At 24.4% G+C, this 20,560-nt stretch overlaps 3 protein-coding genes and 1 long non-coding RNA gene across 7 annotated transcripts in view; 3 read left to right on the top strand and 1 right to left on the bottom strand.

Annotated features, from left to right (window-relative positions):
* LOC126895678 (surfeit locus protein 4 homolog) overlaps window positions 1-520 on the top strand; it is a 3,714-nt gene extending 3,194 nt beyond the window's left edge. The window contains exons 5-6 of the mRNA XM_050667827.1: window positions 27-206; window positions 281-520. Coding sequence (XP_050523784.1) covers window positions 27-206; window positions 281-367 — 267 coding nt within the window. The 3' untranslated portion in view covers window positions 368-520. The remainder of the gene's footprint in view (window positions 1-26; window positions 207-280) is intronic.
* A 1,543-nt stretch (window positions 521-2,063) lies between these two features.
* On the bottom strand, window positions 2,064-5,822 carry LOC126895676 (protein arginine methyltransferase NDUFAF7, mitochondrial). Of its 4 annotated transcripts, none has more exons than XM_050667822.1 (8): window positions 5,677-5,822; window positions 4,764-5,016; window positions 4,388-4,498; window positions 3,764-4,039; window positions 3,580-3,693; window positions 2,883-3,047; window positions 2,645-2,818; window positions 2,064-2,265 (listed from the first exon to the last, which is right to left on the bottom strand). In XM_050667822.1, exons 1-8 carry the CDS (start codon window positions 5,682-5,684, stop codon window positions 2,110-2,112), a joined length of 1,257 nt encoding a protein of 418 aa, XP_050523779.1. In that variant the 5' UTR covers window positions 5,685-5,822; the 3' UTR covers window positions 2,064-2,109. The 4 variants fall into 4 exon arrangements, with proteins under 4 accessions (XP_050523779.1, XP_050523781.1, XP_050523782.1 ...); XM_050667824.1 differs by having other exon boundaries at window positions 4,764-4,913; window positions 5,677-5,808; XM_050667825.1 differs by having other exon boundaries at window positions 4,764-4,903; window positions 5,677-5,804.
* A 4,578-nt stretch (window positions 5,823-10,400) lies between these two features.
* Window positions 10,401-20,244, top strand: LOC126895679 (proteasome subunit alpha type-6-like). Its single transcript, XM_050667828.1, has 8 exons — window positions 10,401-10,419; window positions 10,526-10,617; window positions 10,696-10,790; window positions 13,286-13,367; window positions 16,291-16,446; window positions 16,928-17,106; window positions 19,263-19,357; window positions 20,026-20,244. The coding sequence occupies exons 2-8, from the start codon at window positions 10,542-10,544 to the stop codon at window positions 20,081-20,083; spliced, it is 741 nt and encodes a 246-aa protein (XP_050523785.1). The 5' UTR covers window positions 10,401-10,419; window positions 10,526-10,541; the 3' UTR covers window positions 20,084-20,244.
* Window positions 10,797-12,386, top strand: LOC126895680 (uncharacterized). The gene is made up of 2 exons (XR_007701695.1): window positions 10,797-11,059; window positions 11,125-12,386. It is a non-coding gene; the product is annotated as an uncharacterized LOC126895680 (long non-coding RNA).
* Window positions 20,245-20,560: the final 316 nt, after the last annotated feature.

Raw genomic sequence — 20,560 nt, 5'->3', positions numbered from 1 at the left:
ATATATATTTATTTATTTATTTTTAGCTTATTCAAGATATATTGGGAACAATAATGATGGTATTAGTTTTTATTGGATATAAAACTAAACTTAGCGCATTAGTATTGGTTTTATTCTTAACAAGTTTGAATTTCTATTATAATGCTTGGTGGACAATACCAGATACAAAACCCCTTCGTGATTTTCTAAAATATGATTTTTTCCAAGTAACATATAAATTTATAATATAAAATCAAAACAACTAAAAATGTTATAATTAAATGGTTATGTTAACATTTAGACTCTCTCAGTGATTGGTGGTTTATTAATGATTGTACTTAGAGGTCCAGGTGGTGTATCAATGGATGAACATAAGAAAAATTGGTAATTTTAAATGTAAAATAAATATCTCAAGTTATGTAATAAAAAAATAGTAATAATAAAGAATTATAGTTTTAAATGCAGACTATTGTAATTAATTTGTTAAAGTTTTCAATTTACAATTATATATGAAATACATTTTTTTATTTTTTACCAAATACTATTTTCGTATTATACTGATTTTTTTTTTATTAATGAATTATACAATTTTTTTATTGAAATCAAATCACTAATTTAATATTATTTCATTTTTTATTTGTGGTTTTCTCATAAGAAAAAGGTATGTTTTTTTCAAAGATACCTTAAAGACTACTTTGATATTGATAAATAATAAACCCTGCAACTGGTAAATTTTAATATTAAAAATTTAATGCTTGTAATTTAGTTTATATGATAATAACAAAAAAAAGGGGGGGTTGTGAATTATATAGACAATTAATTTCATAAGTACTATCTAAATTGTATACGTCTATTTGCAGTGTGGTATGCTTTAATATTTAATAAAGACTAAAGAAAAAAATAATTTAAAATTCTAAATAAAAAAGTTGATGTACATTGTAAGTTGAAGGAAATTGGATTATTATTCAATTAGTTAAAATTAGATAAGTGGGTCATCTATAGATAGAATTATTTGTAGAAAGTTTTTTTTTTAAGTAACTAATGAATAAAACAACTTTATTTAAGGCTTAAAATATGCATAAATTATTTAAGAAATAGCCCTCTAAAATATAGAAAAAATTTTATTAGATAAAAATGTTGGGATGGGAAAAATTAATTTGGCACCCCCAATTCTAGTTTCACGTACGATAATTTTTAGCAAGGCATGTCAATACTTTTATCTCACTTGTGAAGCTAAGTTAGATTTAGAAAAATACAGTCAAGTTATAAGTAACTTAGTTTTAATGGTAACCTTTTTTATTGAAATTGCACCTATATACATATTATTATTATAAAAAACACTTATATACCACATAATTCTGTAATTGCTATTAAAGACGAATAGTTATTTAAAGTTTTATACCTCCACGGGATATAAATACATATATTATTTTCAATTTATTGAATAGACTATATTTCATTTTAGTACAACACTAAATAGTTTATCAAACACTATAACTGAGCATCAATTTAATTAATTTAAAAATAAACCAAGTTTCACAACAAAAGTCCCACGTAAAGTTAGTGTAAAAAAAACTATCTTAACAAATTAAAAGGTAAAGTAACTTAGCTTTTTAATACGTTAGTGCCCAGTTTTGATTTTTAGTATATATACAAATATTAATGAGATGAAACTCCCTACTAATAGAATGAACCCTACAGGTAAACAATTTAGTTCACTTAACAACAGTATATGATTAAGTACTATGATTATACTTTTTGGGTTTCTAATTTTGATTAAACCAATGATAGTATATTTTAAGTAAAGTACTCAAAAATGTCTATAGTTATATGTTTAGTAATCAATTATTATAACATAATGAAAATAATTATATATTCACAAATCATAAATGTAAAACAAAATCTTTATAAAGTTTAAGCCCTCAAAACTAATGAAATTATAAAAGTTTAAGAAGATAATTTGGCTGAACTAATAGTACTAAATTTGTTTTTTATTTCACATTTGTAAATTTCATACTATTATTGTTTTAACATAAAAGACTTCTAAATGCAGGAAATTTACTGAATAATTTTTTTTGCATGAATATCAAATAATTTATTTTTTTATTACTATTAATTTATTAATATCTTTTATTGAAAACCATAAATTGAATGATTTAAATATGGACCAAGAGTTGATGGAACCATTCCTATAACATTGAACAAGTTTCCCATTTTCATAAGTTGGTTGTAACCAAATATAAGTGAGGAAGTTTCTCTTTCGCTTTTGGCTGTAGACAAGAGCTTCTGTAAAATATATTACATATAAAAAAATTATACATTTTATTTTATTCATTTTCTTCAGGTAAATTATAGTAAAAAAATGATACCATTAGATGGAAAAACTGAGCAATTTGAAATAGGCAAAATTTTTAGTTAATTACATTTTAATTTAAAAATGGATATTTAAAAATAATATATATATCATTATAATTAATAATTATGTTAAATATAGAATATATAATTAATATAAAATTAAGGAAAACTTGTCCCCTAATTTATTAGTTAAAATATTCTCTGGTATTTGAAGATAATATTGACTCCTGAAAATTTGAGATAAAAAAGATACTCATTTTTTAAAGTATGAGAATATTGAGATTTTAAAATTGTTATTAAAGTTAATTACTTTATATCTTAATTCAATATGTAAATTTTGTAAAAAATTATTTTGAATAATTGGCCCAAAGGTAAGAATATCTTCTCCAGCTATATTTTTAAATCTTTCAAAATCAATGTCAACTGTTAAATCTACTATTCCTGGGTTCTGTAGTGGATTGACTTGTTGATGACCACTAAAAGCCTAAAAATATAATTTATAAATATAAATAAATAAAATAACTCACATTATTCAAAACATTTAATACTCTGAGAGAATCAACAATTGGTTCACTTTTTCCATAATCAATACATAAAAATATTCCACCATCTGTGACTAAACGTTTACACAACTTATCTAATATAATAGAACTTTCAAATCCTACTTCAATATCAGATCCCTCAGAGAATTTTGACTGATTATAGAAGTCTATCTAAAACATTGAATTATTTATTAAATAACTGAATAACAAACATGTAATAAAACTTTAAAAATAATGTATACTCTTAGTAAATTTATTGGACTTTTTTAAAAACACATAATTAGTGGAAATTAATGTCACTTAAAAATTATTACACAATAATATTAGATAATTTTTTCACTTTTTGTTAAAGAATATTTCAATTACTTAACATTTTAGTCAGATAATTATGTTTGAAAAAAAATACAGTGGTAGATTCATGAATAGTGGTATAACTTTTCAGTCATAATCTCTACCCCAAATAGATACATTAATAATAATAAATTAATTATAAAAATTATTGATTTTTTTGTTTTAAATAACAAACTTTGAGTTAAAAAAAAAAAACCCATCACACAATCAAATATAGTAAAAAAAACCCTTCTAGATCTAAAATATTTTTTTGATTTCATATTCTATTTACATATTTTTTTATAAAATGAAAATCAATTTTGTATACCAGACCAGAAATATAAATCTAATTATGCGGTAAAATGGTTATTACAGTAGTTAATAAGTTTGATGCTGCTGTAGGAGTTTGACATAAAACATATTGAAATGTCCCACTTGAAATATTTTTAATGTCAATTAATATTTCCCGCCATTTATTTTTGCATTTCTAGAAAAAAAAAAAGTAGACATGTAAAAATTTAAGAAAAGTGTTAATTTTTTTTTATTATTGTATTCACTCTAAATTTATGAACTGGTAAAGCATCAAAAAATTCTTGAGCGACTATGAAACTAAATGTATTTTTTGGTACATCATCTAAATTATAATACCAAAAAATGTCTTTTGACCCATACACATTTGATGTTTTGCCATACTGAAAATATTTATGACTCATATTTGTTTCTAAGTGTGAACAACTTAGCTTTTTCGCTTGTTTTAAGCTGTATTTGTTGCTTATTTCGACCATATGAATAGTTAAGTCTATCAAATTCTTGTAATGAGTTTGATTTAATAGCTGTAAAACATTCTTTTATAAAATCATTTTGTTATGAAAAATGTAAATATGAATTATTGTAATAATGGCAAGATTTATTTGCTATACATTTGAGTATGAAATTGTATACTAAATATATTACTATTGTAATCAACTCTTAACTACGATAGTAATTGGCAATAAATTCTTTCAGAAGTCCTATCTTGTAAAAAAAGGTATAAAGTATTTTTTTAATAATTCTTTTTATTCCAAAGACTTAATATGAAAAATTACAATCGAGAGTCATTTGAAAAATTCAACATCTATATCTAAGTTGGTTCACAATTATTTTGCCAAAAAATAATTACAAATAATATTTTTTTTCCACACCCTCAACATATCAGTCATCATGACACCTGTTCCTGGTCCAAGTTCAATCAAGTTAACTGGTGTTGGTCTTCCAGCCATTTCCCACATATTAATAAACCACAACATAACCATCTAAAAACATAAATTTGATACATTTTATTCTAATCTATTAAAAAAACAACAAAAATAAAAATATATATTACTAAGGTCAATGTGGTTAAGCTACAAACCCTTATGATAAATAAACTATATATCAAAGATAAATTTTTAGTAAATTATAATATAAAAGTTTTTTTATGTAGAGGTCCCCATATAAAAGATATTTTGCAGAACTAGATATCAAAATTTACATACACATATTTTTTAATTGATAGATATTAATAAATAAATCACTTACTTCTCCATATAATTGACTTATCTCAGGTGATGTTATGAAATCTCCACTGAATCCAAATGCATTTCCATCATTGTAATACGTCTTTAAAGATTCACGCATATAGTCAGCTACTGTTATTGGTCCATTTATTTTAATTTTGTCTTGAAAAAACTTAGTTATCATTTTAGATGGTACAAAAAATTGCGTATATTTATTGGAAAAGATCCGACTAACTTGTCTCGAATGAAGCATTTTTTTGACATATAGCATATTTCTTGAATATTTTAATAAATAATATTTAAGATCTAAATGTAAGCTATTACTGTAAGACTTACTGAAGTATTCAGTAGTTATGTAAGCAAAAATACTTTTTATATTGCTTATTTAACCCATATCAGTGTAATTTATAAGAGTAATAGTAAAATTGTTTATATTGTGTAAAATTTGATTGAAATTTAAAAACTATCATATCAAAATTTAAAAACTAGATAAATATTTCTTTCTCAAAAATGTATCAATATCATATACTGGTAACAATATGTATTATATTTTATAATTAATTAATTTTTCGAAATAAGTTATTTTCTCTTTCAGGTGAACACTTTAAAATGTTTTACTATATCTTAAATAAAAATCGTAATAAAATGACAAATATTGACCTCCTTGCTGTTATGTTTAATAATCTTTATTTGAGGCACGGATATAAATAATAAACATAAGGTAATGTTTATAGTTCATACTTATAATCTGTATTTATGTTATCTAAATAACATGCTTAAGAAAAACTTGATCATAAGAATAAATTATAAATATGAACCTTATTAATTATATCTAGAGCCCCAGAAAATATCTTTTAAGGCCATATAGTTAGAGTTCTATTCTTTCAAGCTTGGATCATTAACCAATAATTGGATTGTTAATAAATTATTTTTACCTAAACATTATGAAGCATACAAATTCTTAATAATTCGTTTTATCAAGTAAGACACTGGACTATTTCTTTAGAATAAGATTAATTTCAAAAATTTTATCAAAGTTTGATTTAACTTTTATTAGTTAATGAATATTTTGTAAACATAATTATATTTATAACATTTGTTATAAATTATAAAATTATAAATAATTATTAAATATTAAAATACATTTTAAATGGTCACTGTGCAATTTGACAGTATTAGAGGTGTAATCACATAAAAGGATATGGATGGTACTTAGCACCTAGAATTGAAGATTACGAACTCAGATAAGACTGGACACGAATCTTTATAAGGTAATACGGTGTTGTACTACTTATCTCGTAGAAGTGGAAATTTTGAATTAACGGGGCTATCTACCATTTAACACTGTTTTTCCCAATTTCTCCACTCTGTTTTTAAAATTTTGTCATTATGACAATGTCATATATTAAATACACATAGACTACGCCGTACACAATTTTGGCAGTTCAATCTTTATCATGAATGGACGCAGGCGATTATGTTGATAGATAGCGTAAATTTCGAGTGCTTCTATTAGTTAAAATATACGTGGTATTTTAAATTTTAAAATAAGTATTAAATGAATGTATTATGTACCTTATTAGACAGTGGTTGTTATACACATTAATTGCATTTTATGATATAATCTAAGATTTTTTATGATTTTAACTCTTTGTAATTATTTTTTCATTGAAATTTTGTTTTATTTTTTACTTTAATACTATACTAAGAATTCTTAATAATACTTAGATATAAAATGTGGTATTACAATACAAGACTTAACTATAAATTATTTTAAACAGAAGGCAGTGGCAGATAGATTTGAAGGAGTTAAAAAATGTTTATGATAAAAATCATTATGGGAGCTATGCGTCAATACCACAGAGCTTTTATATTATGTTTATTTTGTATTTGTATTACTATATTAAGATATATAATGATCACATCTAATAGTCCATAATAATAAAATATATTAATATGGATTATTAGATATGCATAAATGGCTTTCTTTTCATTATGTTCGCTTCAATTATTTCATTTATTTTAGAATAGTATCCTATTAAATTTACCTAAGTATAAATAATGACCAAATATTTAAGTTTAATCGCCAATATTTTAATTTTTAATAATTTTTTCATATTAATTATACTCAATAATTTTTAAATTGAAATATCATATATAAAATTACCAAAATATTAAATATATAATATATATAATGAAATTATACTTAAAGATATGTCAATGGTGGATTTAAATTGTTATTAAAGTTGTTATAAGAAGTTATTAATTTCATTATGGATTAATGTATGATCAATAAGCATTTATTATGTCACATAAAAAAAAATTAATCTGTTTAAAATGTATACTCATATACATAAAACATTATTTTATTGAATAAAATTCAAAATCGAATATTTTTTTAATACTGCATAATTCCTCTTGCCCATTAATTTGAGATGTGTATATACATTTTACAATTCAGAGGAAAAATTTTAGCTTCAATTCGAATATGGGAAGGTATTAATTTTACCATGATGTGTTTATTTTATTTTTTTAATAATTCCATGAATTCATGTGACCCTACAGACTTAACACGATTAAAAATAAAATTTAGCACTTTTTGTGAGATCGTAAAACAATTGCACTATAGACCACGTAAAAGAGTACGATTTAATATTACAATATCTCGTCGCCTGGATTATATATTTGGAATTGCGTTAAAAACACAATGTATTAGCGATGTTTATATCTTATTGTGACAAAAGTTATCATGCCTATGTTGTATTTTTGTGTTGTTTTTAAAACCTATCAATGTAAAAATATCCAACTAAATAAAAAATCTTCCCTATTTTATAATTACTATTCATATTTTCACTAGAACACTGAAGAGTAGGCCCTCTTTTGCGTGGTTTTACTATTTAACATATTTATTTGTATTATTTATATAATTATAATTATAACAATGAGTACATTACAAGGAAATAAGTGTATTTATTTTAATTGTGATAAAATCAAAAGAGAAAATCCAAATCTCAGATTCCATTTCCCAAAGGATGATCAATCAGTGCAATGGGTATTCAACTCTGGTATGTGTAAACTGAAGTACTTGTGTATACTAAAAAATAATTAAAAAATGTTTTGTTTCTATATTTTTAAACAATTATTGAACTATTAAGAGTAATACTTATAAATCGTTCTATTTCAACACGCTTATATTAGTTTCACTTGTATGTGTGATGTGTGTTTGTAACTTTCCACGCGGCACGTGTTATTATTCTCGCGAATCCCGTCGTCTATGACCTTAAGACTAGACTTTCATAACGCATTCACCCCACCCCACTCCTCGCTCACCACACGACGGCAATACTATTCCTGTATAAATTTATTTTTGGTTATCGTACCCGTACACGCGTGCTTATCATCAATATTATATATATATATATATATATATATATAAACAAATTTTTATTTTGACTGACCAATACCACCCGAATATAATGCGCCTTACGTATATATATTTATATATTCCTACCGCCGCTGCCACCGTTTGTACCTTAGGTATAACGTTCCCCCCGCCCACAAAACAAGGCTATACCTCGTGCATGATACGTTTACGTACTTAAGTCGCTTTACATGTATATATATATATTCTAATTACTATTAAAATTTATATATTAACACGCTTTATTCTAATTAGGAGATATAAAGTGTATTCATTCCGTTTATGGGGGATGATTCCCGTATCGTCATTTTTCGTCACTACCTCCATGTTCCGGGAGTGGGTAATTTGCGCGCCCCCTACTTTCCTTGGATATGGTAGCCGTTTCTCAAACTCCCTCTCCGGAATCGAACTCTGATTTCCCGTTACCCGTAACAACCAAGATATTGATAGTAACTACTATCACAACATGAAACTAAAAAGTGAAAAATAAATATAGTTTAAAAAAACACGCTTTTAAAGCACATCGAACTAAAAAGTTAAAAATAATTTTTAAAATAAACTTAAAAGAATTATGAACGAAAAGTACTAATATTATTGTGATAAAACCGTGGGTGCTTTGTGCCATATTTTTCGTATATTGAGGGCCCGACGATTTTATCACAATAATACTAGTATTTTTCGTTCATTATTGTTTTAAGCTTATTTTAAAAATTATTTTTAACTTTTTATTTCGATTTGCTTTAAAAGCGTGTTTTTTTAAACTATATTTATTTAAATTACTTTTGTACTGGTGTAAAACCGGAAAAATAAATGAAATCTCTGAAATGATCATGTTTAGTCTTTGGTTAGATATAATGGCAGCAAAAAATCTTATAGCGCACCATAGTAATAGTTTGATATACTTAGTAAATAATAATTGTGTTGAAAATTACAATAGCATTATAGCTAAGTATACTGGTGGTAAATGAATCAATTATTCATTAAAAGGTATATGACAATGTATTTTATACAATTTATATCATTATTATATTATTTTTATCATCAAATTTTTTTCTTAGTATTTTGTATAAGGATCATATAAAGCCCGTTGTGATACAGCAGTAACCACATGCAACTATGGACCAAGTTACATCGCGGCCAAGATGATAATGATAAAAATAGTCATACCAGGTCACAAATATTTTAGAACAATAAATTGAAAACTAAACAACAAATTAGCGACAAATTCATTGATTATTTTGAATTCAATGGACAAATATTTGAGAAAATAAATACTGAAATCAATTGAGCTAAATACTAAGAGCGACAAATTCAAATATTCAGGTGAATAAAATTAATACGTCATAAATATATAGTACAGTGAATATACTGCACAAGGAAACGTAACTCGGCGGCCAAATGGTATGATAGAAGGCTCTTATTTTACCCAACAAACTGACAATGGTGCTTCAATAAGTCTGTATAATTATAAGGGACCACAGCGATAAAATCGTTCTTAACGCTTACCAATACCATGTTGCTAGTTTGCTTGTCAACTTGCCTTTTATTTGAATTTTTTGCTCTTACTATTTGGTGTCAGTATTAAATTTATCAAATATGTGACTATTGAAAAGAAAATTGTCAATGAATTGGTCGCCCTTTTTAATTAGTTACCATATAATTTTTTTTCTTCTTTTATTTGTGAAACAGCGAAGAGTCATATCAGTTAATTCTATCATCCATTTAGCCAATTATTATGAGTAATTTACGTTAAATTGCTTTTAAATATTTAATGTTAGTCATTTATAAACTAAATATTTATTTTATTTTATTAATATATAAAACATTTATATCACTGTTATTCAATATAAATAACTAATTATAACTAACTAGTTATAACAGTTATTAAGATTGATAACAAGTTGCAATCACTAGCCAGAACAAAAAAAATATACTTAATTCATATTTTCCATATTTTTACCATCCCTACATTATATCAGTCATGAAAAATAAGTTTTATGATAATCCACATTTCTATCAGAAACTATTTTTACCAATATTCTTGTACTGATAAATATTTTATCATAAAATACCGATCCTCAAATATCGAATACGGCGCTTTTGCGGACAACATCTGAAATGTATTCGTTTCAATAAGCGGAGTACCTTGTTCTCTAGGCCATAAAATATCTAAATTTGTCTTATCATGTTATTTCGTTTATCTATTAATCGTAGCCAATGAATGAGGTTATGTTGTTTTGAAAAACATTTCGAATAAGTAATGACAAATCAAATATTCGTTTTTCTGAATACTAATTTTGTTCTTTCTAAAATTTGTAATTGCTATATCAAATTTTGATAAATTTATTGTTTTTTTTATATAGTTTTTAATAATAAAAAATGTCTCGCGGTACTAGTGCGGGGTTTGATCGTCATATAACTATATTTTCTCCCGAAGGAAGATTGTATCAAGTTGGTAAGTTATACATTATTGTGGAATATATGTATATATTATTAAATTATTACTAATAAATTAATTATAACTAATATTTAGAGTATGCAATCAAAGCAATTTTACAAGGAGGGTTAACATCTGTTGCTATTAAAGGAGTAGATGTAGCAGTGATTGCAACTCAAAGGAAAGTACCTGTAAGTTATTTTAGTTTTATTTATTAATGGTTATAATTTAAGACTTTATTTCAAAGAGATTTCTTTATTTTGGGTTATTAAAATTTCTGTCAAAAGACAAATTCTCAAAAAAATTCACAAAAATATTTTATCTTAATGGCATTTATAATTTGTAACCAGAGGCTCAAGTCAAAGGAATTCAAGGAGATTCAGTACTACTATCTTCTGATTAACATGCTTTCTTTTAAAGATTTATTCAAAATGTATGGATACATGGAATAGTGGAAATGGTATAAAATAATTGTTCATTCTACATTTTTACCATTTCTTTATTATCATTTTTCTTTATTCACAGTGTTAATTATGCCAGTAAAATATTTTAGTGGATAATGATTTAATTGAAGATTTTTTTTTTTAATATATAAGTTATTTTTATATGGTTTCCTGAAATATTCTTAAGCAATTTTCATAGTTTATTTTATCAATAAATTAAGTTATAAATTATTTAATTTAATATTTATTTCAAACAATTTCTATGCACATTATTTAAATATCCTAAATTACTTTAGGCATGTATGCCATTGGTTGTTTTCACAGAGCTTATACCCTATTATTTCATCCAGAGTTGGTACAATATTAGTTGACTGGTCAAAATTTGATTAATTGACAAAAGAAATTTTGACTATTCATAATAAAATGTATTTAAATTTTAAATTTATTATACAGCACGGTTTTATTATATATCTAGTTATTATTTTATAAAATGTTTTGTTTTACTCTTTTCCAATGTTAAAAACATTGGAAACATGTTAAAATGTTGGAAGTTAAGTAAGTTTAACATTTAAATTAACATATAACTTTATAAGTAACTTTGATTTGATTTTTTAATAAGTTAAGTTAGTGTTCAGTAATTGTAGTTGATAGACTTTAGTATAATAGTACGAAAAAAATGAAATTTTTATGAGAAATTTAAAGTTATGAAAAAAAATTACAAATTATACACAGCCTGAAGGTATTGACTGTCTATATTTGGAACAGCTATAATAGAATTATATAATAATAAAGTTTTTTAATAATATTATAAAATGTAAAAATTGATTTCCTTATAGTTTTTAAGAGTACTATAAATAAAAACTTAAAAGTCAGGGCTTATAAAATCATTTGTATTGTACCATATTTTGAATTTATTGTTATAAATTATAAAATGTTTAGTTTTCAACTATTAGTGAGTAAAATTTCTTTGTACAAAAATATTTTTAACTAAATAAATTAAAAAAACGGTAGCACAGTTGGGTTGTGGTATAATTGGTACAATTATAGATGATAACTGACAGTGATTAAAATCACTATCATAAGAAATGCTTTGATGCAAATCTGTAACATTTAATTTTAAGAAATTGAGAAAATCGGTGGCCATTTTCACATAGAAGACAAGTTGTTTGGACAAATTTTATTTTTTACTTACAATACTTAACATATGCTTTAATTTAATATATATATAAAGGACACTGTATTTCCGGAACATTTTAGATTCAGTTTAAAGTGTTCTACTTTTTATACTTATTTTTCAAGTTTTGAACGTCCTCTGGTGATATTGTCCGATTAAAAAAAAAAGTATGTCAAATGAAAGAGGTATATATAAAGTATTTATGAAAAAAAAATTGTATTGAGCCATACATTTTTCAAAAAATTATAGCAATTTCAAGTTGAAAATATAAAATTGAAAAATGAAAATTTTAACACAAATATTATTTTTTTCACTATGGCAGCTATTTTTACATAGAAGATAAATCGTTGGGAAAATTTTTTTTTTTAACTTATAGTACGTAACATATGCTTTATTTTAACATATATTTGAAACTCTGAGTATTTCTGGAACATTTCCAATACTTAAGTTGAAAAAGTTTAATTTTTTTGCAGAAGTTGCTTTTTTAAATTCCCCTTATGGGCAGATCAAGATTCAGATTTTAAAAAAAATTATATTAAATAAAGGGAAATATCTATGGTTTCAATATAAAGAAGAATTATTTTGATTCGTTTATTTTTCTATAAGTTATGGAAATTTTAAGAAAAAAAAATTTAATAAATATCAAAAATTAGAAATTCTTAAATTTATCATTTTTTTGGGAATTTTCTCCCTTTATAGGAAACAAGGGAAATTTTTTCTATTTTTAAGGACATGGTAATCAACTAGATACAATTTGTGATATTTTGACGTAATGCTGAAAAAAATTGTTTTGGTGTGAGCTAAGAAAAAAGGTGGCAGACAAAAAAAAACACATTATACTAAAATTAATCCCTTCTCAGCTTCCCATCAAAGAGCAAATTAATGTATAAGTTTAATTAATATCTTTCATTAAATATTATATCCTTTATAAATAAATAGCTAGTTGCACCTTTGGGTGAATAGATATAATGTAAACCATTAAATCATTAATGACCATTGTTATATTTATAGTTAACTAATAGTAGAAATTTGTGTGTAAATTTATTCCTGATATAAATTATTTGTTTAGGATAAACTAATTGATCCAAAAACAGTTACTCACTTATTCAGTATAACTAAAAGCATTGGATGTGTTATGACTGGAATGACAGGTGTGTATTCACATTAATGTATTATTAATTTAAATATATTTTGTATTGGGTAATACAGGGTAATTTATTTATAACTGCCAGACACTTAATTAATTAAAAAATAAAAAAATGTTAGCATAGTGTGGATGTAGCATAGTTGGAACAAGTGTAGATGATATTTGACAGTGATTAAAATCACTATCATAAGAAACACTTCGATACCAATTTGTAGATAGTGTTTAATTTTAAAAAACTGGTAGATTATTCTAAAAGCAAAATTAAGTCCTATTTCCTTCATTATTCCTAATTAGTAGTTCTGTGATTTATAAGTATAATATATGATTAAATATCTATTAAAGCAATTAAATATAGTATGAAATTGATATTGTAATTTTTATATATATTTATAATACAAAAAAAAAAAATGGTTTTATTTCAAAAAAAAAACGATAGCACAGTTTGGACGAGGCATAGATGGGACAAGTATAGATGATATCTGACAGTGATTAAAATCACTATCATAAGAAACGCTTCAATGCAAATCTGTAGATAGTGTTTCATTTAGAGAAAATGGTAGATTATTTCAAAAGCAACAATAACTCTTATTCCCTTAATTATATCCCGATTAGTTATTTAATTTATAATTATAATATATGAATAAATAATAATTATAGTAATTAAACTTAGTATGAAATTGATATTCAATAATTTAATATTGTAATTTTTATGGAGATATTATAAAAATAATAATGTAATTGTATATTTCTTTTCTTTTAACGCGTTGGGTTAAAAATTTAAAGGGCTTGATGCAAACTTTTCAATAAAAAATGTTTGTTATTTATAACAATTATATAAGTTTTATTTCGTGGACTACTAGGAACTTTCATCAGAAACAAAAATATACTTTTCTTTTTCGACTTTTTGTGCTGTTTTCAAATCTGAAATTAGATTTTTCCTATCACTTTTAATTTTTGATGTTATTACTGACTAATAAAAAAACTGTTTTTTGCTTATGAATAAATACACTGGACTATAGAGACAGGGTGGGTCAGGGTGGGCAACCACGCCCCTTACTTTATAAACAGTCCCAATTGGCCTGCAAAAATAATGCACCAATTTTTTATACAACAATTCAAATTTCAAAAACATTGTATTATCATGGTTACATGGGTCAATAAACAAATATTTTGGTAACAATTAATTAAGTAAACAATAAATATATCATACTGTACTATTGATGATATTCGTACCGGAGGTTATTAAAATAGTAAGTATTATTACAATTTATATTTACTACTTATGTTGATTGTCATTCATAATGTATGGAAAAATTAAAAGAAGAATAATTTAATTAAGTAGGTATATCTATTTCAAAATGGCCTACTTGAAATCTCGCACAAAAAAAAAAACTGAAATGTTATACTTTTCTAAATCAACTTTTCGCACTGTTTTCAAATTGGAAATTAGACTTTTTCTATTACTTCAAATTTTTGATATTATTACTAACTAGTAAAAAATGAGTATTTACATATAAAAAAAAATCTAATCAGTTGAATGTATTACAAAAATTGATTACAATTGTAAAAATCAATTATAAAATGAGGTAACCAAAAATTATTTAAACGGTAACATTTTACCAAATAATTTTGAATATTATTGATTGTTAGTATATCATAGTCAAGAAATTAATAAAAAAACAAAGTAAAATTATTTCTTTTATAGTTGGTCCATACTATCATATAATACATAATTCGAAAATATATACTTTAAAAACATTAAACATTAATGATTTTAATTGCCTATATGGAGAATGTGAACTAAATAACTTTTTAATTGATAAATTAGAATTTTTTTTCAATTTTTGAGGATTATATCTTCAACTAGATACAAATTGTAATCATTTGACGTATCGTTGAAAAAAGTAGGTCAAGTTAGAGCAAATAAAATAAATGATAGTCACAAAAAAATACCCTGTCAGCTCTGCATTGAAGCTAAAAAAGTATGTCAAATGAAAGAGATATATAAATAGTATTCCTCATGAAAAAATTGTATTGATTGCCTTGTGCTGGGTTTTTTAAATTAAAGTATATTACATGAATTTGAATTTAAGATATATATAAAAGTGTCAATATTTCTGGAACATTTTCAAAAGTTAAATTGAAAATATCCTAGTTGCAATACGCATGTTTTAGGTTTTGACCCCCCTTGATATAAAAGGGATATAACATAATGTTAAAAAATGTAAAATATAGCCATTTTCACTATGAAGACAAAATAAAGTCCGAAATTTTTTTTTATTATAATAAAGTATATTACATAAGCTTTAATTTAAGGTATATATAAAAGTGTCAGTATTTCCAGAACACATCTTTTAATTTTTTGTGAAAATGTTGTCATTTTAAATCCCCCCTGTGGGCAGGTAGAGGGTTAAATTTATAAAAAAAATATACCAAATGATAGGTAAAGATATCAAGCATCTTTAAAAAAAAAAAATTATATTGATTTGTTCATTTTTGAAAAAATTATAACAGTTTAAGTAAAAAAAATTGAAAAATTGTCTAAAATTAGCAATTATTAAAATTGTAATTTTTTTGGAGGTTTCCCCCATGTACGGGGAACGAGGAGAATTTTTTCAATTTTTTAGGGTAATATCTTTGACTAGATACGATTTGTGATCTTTTGACGTATCGTTGAAAAAAATCAGTTTGGTGAGAGCTGAAAAAAAGTGGTACAGACACAAAAAAAAATAAATAAATAAAAAACACATAATAGTAAAATTAATACCTTTTCAGCTTCGCATCAAAGCTAAAACAATATGTATTTATAAATTGTCATAAAATATACACACTTTGAAGTAGTATTTTTTTTTTTAATTATTAGGAGTTTATTTAAAAATCATAATTTTTTAGGAAAAGTATACAATTTTTATTTTTTTTTTTTATAGCTGATGGCCATTCTCAAGTATTTAGAGCTAGAGCAGAAGCTTGTGAATTTAAATACAAAAATGGATTTGAAATGCCAGTAGAAACTTTATGTAGTCGAATGGCTGATATATCTCAAGTTTACACACAAAATGCTGAAATGCGACCTCTTGGATGCAGTAATTAAAAATTTTTATAATTTATTTAGTGTAATAAATCTAAGAGTTTTTATCAAAAATTATAACCATTAAAAAACCTTTTTTATTTTACTTATATCACTATCTTAATAGCAATAATACATATCTAAAATTTTGTAACTATTATTTTTTGTGATTTCAAATTAATTATTATTTATTTGTGTTTTTTATTATTATACAACACTTTTTGTTTACCTACCTTTCCTTTATGAATATAAATATCATAGTTTTATGTACAATATATTGTTTATTTTTTGGCTCTTCTGTAAAATTGTAATTTTGTAGATATGTATTGTTGTTAGGGTAATGTAAACTATCTTAAGTTTGATGTATACAAAAATGTCTTCATAAATTCTAGTTTTAAAATTTTCAAAAATAAAACAAGTTATTTCAGTTTTAAAGAGCTGTGCATGAATTATACTTTTTATTAATATATTTCATATTACAATACATGTTTTTACAGGTATGATACTTATTGGTATTGATGATAGAAAAGGGCCAATGGTGTTTAAAACTGATCCAGCAGGATATTATTGTTCATTTCATGCAATATCTGTAGGTACTAAACAAACAGAAGCTAATACTTATTTGGAAAAAAAATTGAAGAAAAAGAAAAATTATAATCAAGATGAAGCTATTGAGGTTAGTTTAGATTTAGTTTTATTTGTTCAAAAGGTAGGCAAGAACTGTATTTCTCTTCTTTGCATATGTTTCCACCAAAGTATTGTCATTATTTGTTTGTCTAACAATTTATATATATATATATATATATATATATATATATATATATATATATGTGTGTGTGTATAGGACATCCTACTAGGTTACTTATATATGTTCAAAGAGTTTTGTCTCTCTGGTGAATTTAGTACCTTTTTGGGTTTTAGGTTTTTGATATCTTCTTTTTTGGCAAAGATTTTCTTGTGTAATTATATCTTAATGTGGCTTAAGTGGCAACTTTATACATAACGTAAAATGAATTTTCCGCTTCTGTTCCAAACTTACTGCACAGTGGTGATTCTGTTACTGCCATTATGTAAAGATGTTAAAGTAGATGATCATATCCTTTCAGTAGTCCAGTCAAAGTGCCATACTTTTATGTACCTATAAATTTTTCCATAGTCTTAAGAAGAAGTCAAGTGAGACATAGTGGTCTGTAGGAATTTGCTTCATAGTAGTTAGCTGGGTTAGGTTTAGGTATAAACCTATATATGAACCATTTATCAGCTAATAATTGTAGGCTAGAGATACTCTAAATATTTAAATAAATTTTTATACAAGTTTCTTTCACAGTTCCTGTATCACACCTACTCTCTTTCTGGATGATTCCCTATCACCCTTCCCAGATGATGAATTCACATTGATGAAGCTATATTACAATAAAATGTTGAAATTTCTATTTGTAGTTTTTCCTAATTTAAAAATAATAATAAACATAAAAAAAACCCAGCACAGGGGGGTCGCGGCACAGTGGTGACGTGGCATAGTTGGATCAAGTATAATGATATCTAACAGTGATTAAAATGACTATAAAAAAAAAAAACGTTTCGATGCAAATCTTTTGATAGTGTTTAATTTTAAAAAATTGGTGGATTATTCCAAAAGCTACATAATCTGCTAGTTCCTTATTATTATCCTGATTAAGATAATGTATGTCGAATGGAAAAGGAATTATTAAAAAATATTATTTCTCATAAAAAATTGTGTTGAACCATACACTTTTCAATATGTTATAGTATTATAAAGTTAAAAATGAAAAAAATAAAATTGAGAATTTTCACACAATAATAGCATTCGGTAGCCATTTTCACCACAAAGACAAGTCCAGAGGTCAAATCTTTTTTTTTCAAATTAAAGTATATTACATTAGCTTTAATATAAGATATATATAAAAGTGTCAGACCTTCCGGAACATTTTCAAAAGTTAAGTTGAAAAAGTTGTCATTTTAAATCCCCCCCTGTGGGCAGATAAAGGATCAGATTTACAACAAAAATATACCAAATGATAAGTAAAGACATCAAGCATCTATATAAAAAAAAAATTATATTGATATGTTCATTTTTGAAAAAGTTACAGCAGATTTTAGTAAAAAAAATTTTTAAAATTTCGAAAATTAGCGATTATTAAAATTGTAATTTTTTTGGAGGTTGCCCCCATGTACGGGGAACGAGGGAAATTTTTTCAATTTTTGAGGGTAATGTCTTCGTCTAGATATACGATTTATGATATTTTGACGTATCGTTGAAAGAAATCGCTTTGGTGAGAGCTAAGAAAAAGTGATAACAGGCTCAAAATAAAAAATAAAAAAACACGTCATAGTAAAACCAATACCTTCTCAGCTTCGCATCGAAGCTAAAATGATCATCAAGAATTTCCATGGCAGCTTATTCATTTTATTTTTTTGTGTCCTTATAATTAATTTCCTAATACAACCTTGTGCAATGATATAAAATAGATAACTAAAAGAATACAATAAAATAAACTTTCTGGTTCCTTAGTTTCCTAACATCTGTGCCAGTGAAAGGACAGAGGAAGTGGGCCTTCCATATAATATTGCTGTATTTAAAATTTTGCTTAAAGAGGTAGTATTCATAAGTAAAACTATGATATCAAAACAAAAAAAAAAAAAATTTATCTTCATTATGTAATTTTTAAAAGGGTATATCTCTCCTAAAACAGGGGCCTTATAAAATTTAATGCTGGCACTGTTAACCAAAAAACTTTTTAGAAATATGACATTATTTACATTAGTTATTTAGTGAAAAATTATTTAACATTTGTAATAATTTTGGTTTAGCTTGCTATATCTTGCCTCTCCCATGTATTAGCAGTTGATTTCAAACCAAACGATATAGAAGTTGGCATAGTGTCTACTAAAAATAAAATTTTTGAGTAAGTTAATTTATATTACAATTATAATAAATTTTATATGTTATAATAATTATAACTATAATTATTTATTCATTACTAATTTTACGATCAATGTAAATAAAACATGACATTAAACAAAGTAAAACATAACAAATAGATGAACGAGGATACAATGAGTTCTAAATACATATAAATAAGTAAAAATTATTTAAATATTGAAAACCAAACTCTCTTTATATTGGTTACAGAGTTAAAAAAAAAAAATCAACTTAATGACAAATATCATTCCTTCCATTAGTATTCGGTTGACAGAAGCAAAAAAATTGTAGTTATGTTTTATAGTAGTGTTTATTGTCATGCAATAAAAATACTAATAATTAATTTAGTTGAATAAAAAAATCATTTATATCATATATTTAATGAGTCCAGTGTAATACCCAGTTATCTTTAATTTTTTTTTTTTAGAGAATTATTCTTTTAATTTTCCAATCTAATCACTAAACACATCCATCCAATAGAAATCTAATATTATAGAGTTTAATACTAAAATGATTTAGTTTTTTTTGTATTTTCTGAACAATTTCTAGTGATAATAGCTGGTCATTACACTGGATCTATCAATATTATGCTGAACTTTTGAAATTTATTTATGTCTCCTACATAATAAAAATAATTTTTTTCTGTTATAGAGTTTTAAGTGAACAAGAAATTGATCGCCACCTTACTCAAATTGCACAGCGAGATTAAAATAATCTAACTAGGGATGTATTCAGTTATTACTGATTATTCATTTGTAATTCTTTAAAATAAATTTCTAAATGATCAATAATAAATTATTTTATATGGTAAATGATTTTTTCAATTATGTATTTGATATATTTTATGCTCAATAAAAAATTAACAAATAACAGGCGACACAAAATTCTTTTAAATTAATTTTTATAATTCCCTATATATACAGATGATTGATTTAATGTTGACCATTTTTTTGGCTTAATTTATTATTTTTTATTTCTTGATTCATAAATGACAAAATACTTTTAAATCCACCCTATATCACCTACAAGTATATAAATTTTTTTTTAGTGATAATATACATATTTAATTATCTTAAATGTTTCAAAATGGACTAATTAATAAATTAACTAGTTGATAACATCTTGGACCAATATTTTAGGAATTATATATATTTTAAAAACTGCATCATAGAAGAAGCACAGATGA

Source organism: Daktulosphaira vitifoliae, unplaced genomic scaffold, assembly GCF_025091365.1.
Source record: "Daktulosphaira vitifoliae isolate Bord-2020 unplaced genomic scaffold, ASM2509136v1 Scaffold_1, whole genome shotgun sequence".
NCBI lineage: Eukaryota > Metazoa > Arthropoda > Insecta > Hemiptera > Phylloxeridae > Daktulosphaira > Daktulosphaira vitifoliae.
The sequence above is the reverse complement of the archived record's forward strand: the minus strand, read 5'-3'. Positions and strand labels throughout refer to the sequence as shown.

Bases quoted from the DNA above. Each gene is read 5' to 3' on its own strand.
- LOC126895676 (XM_050667822.1), bottom strand. The intron at 4,040-4,387 runs GTGTGGAAAAAA...AATGTTTTACAG, and splicing joins TGATGACTGATATGTTGAGG to CTATTAAATCAAACTCATTA. The intron at 2,266-2,644 runs GTAATTAACTTT...TATATTTTACAG, and splicing joins ATATTGAATTAAGATATAAA to AAGCTCTTGTCTACAGCCAA.
- LOC126895679 (XM_050667828.1), top strand. From the start codon at position 10,542: ATGTCTCGCGGTACTAGTGCGGGGTTTGATCGTCATATAACTATATTT. The intron at 10,618-10,695 runs GTAAGTTATACA...ACTAATATTTAG, and splicing joins AGGAAGATTGTATCAAGTTG to AGTATGCAATCAAAGCAATT. The intron at 17,107-19,262 runs GTTAGTTTAGAT...ATTTTGGTTTAG, and splicing joins ATCAAGATGAAGCTATTGAG to CTTGCTATATCTTGCCTCTC.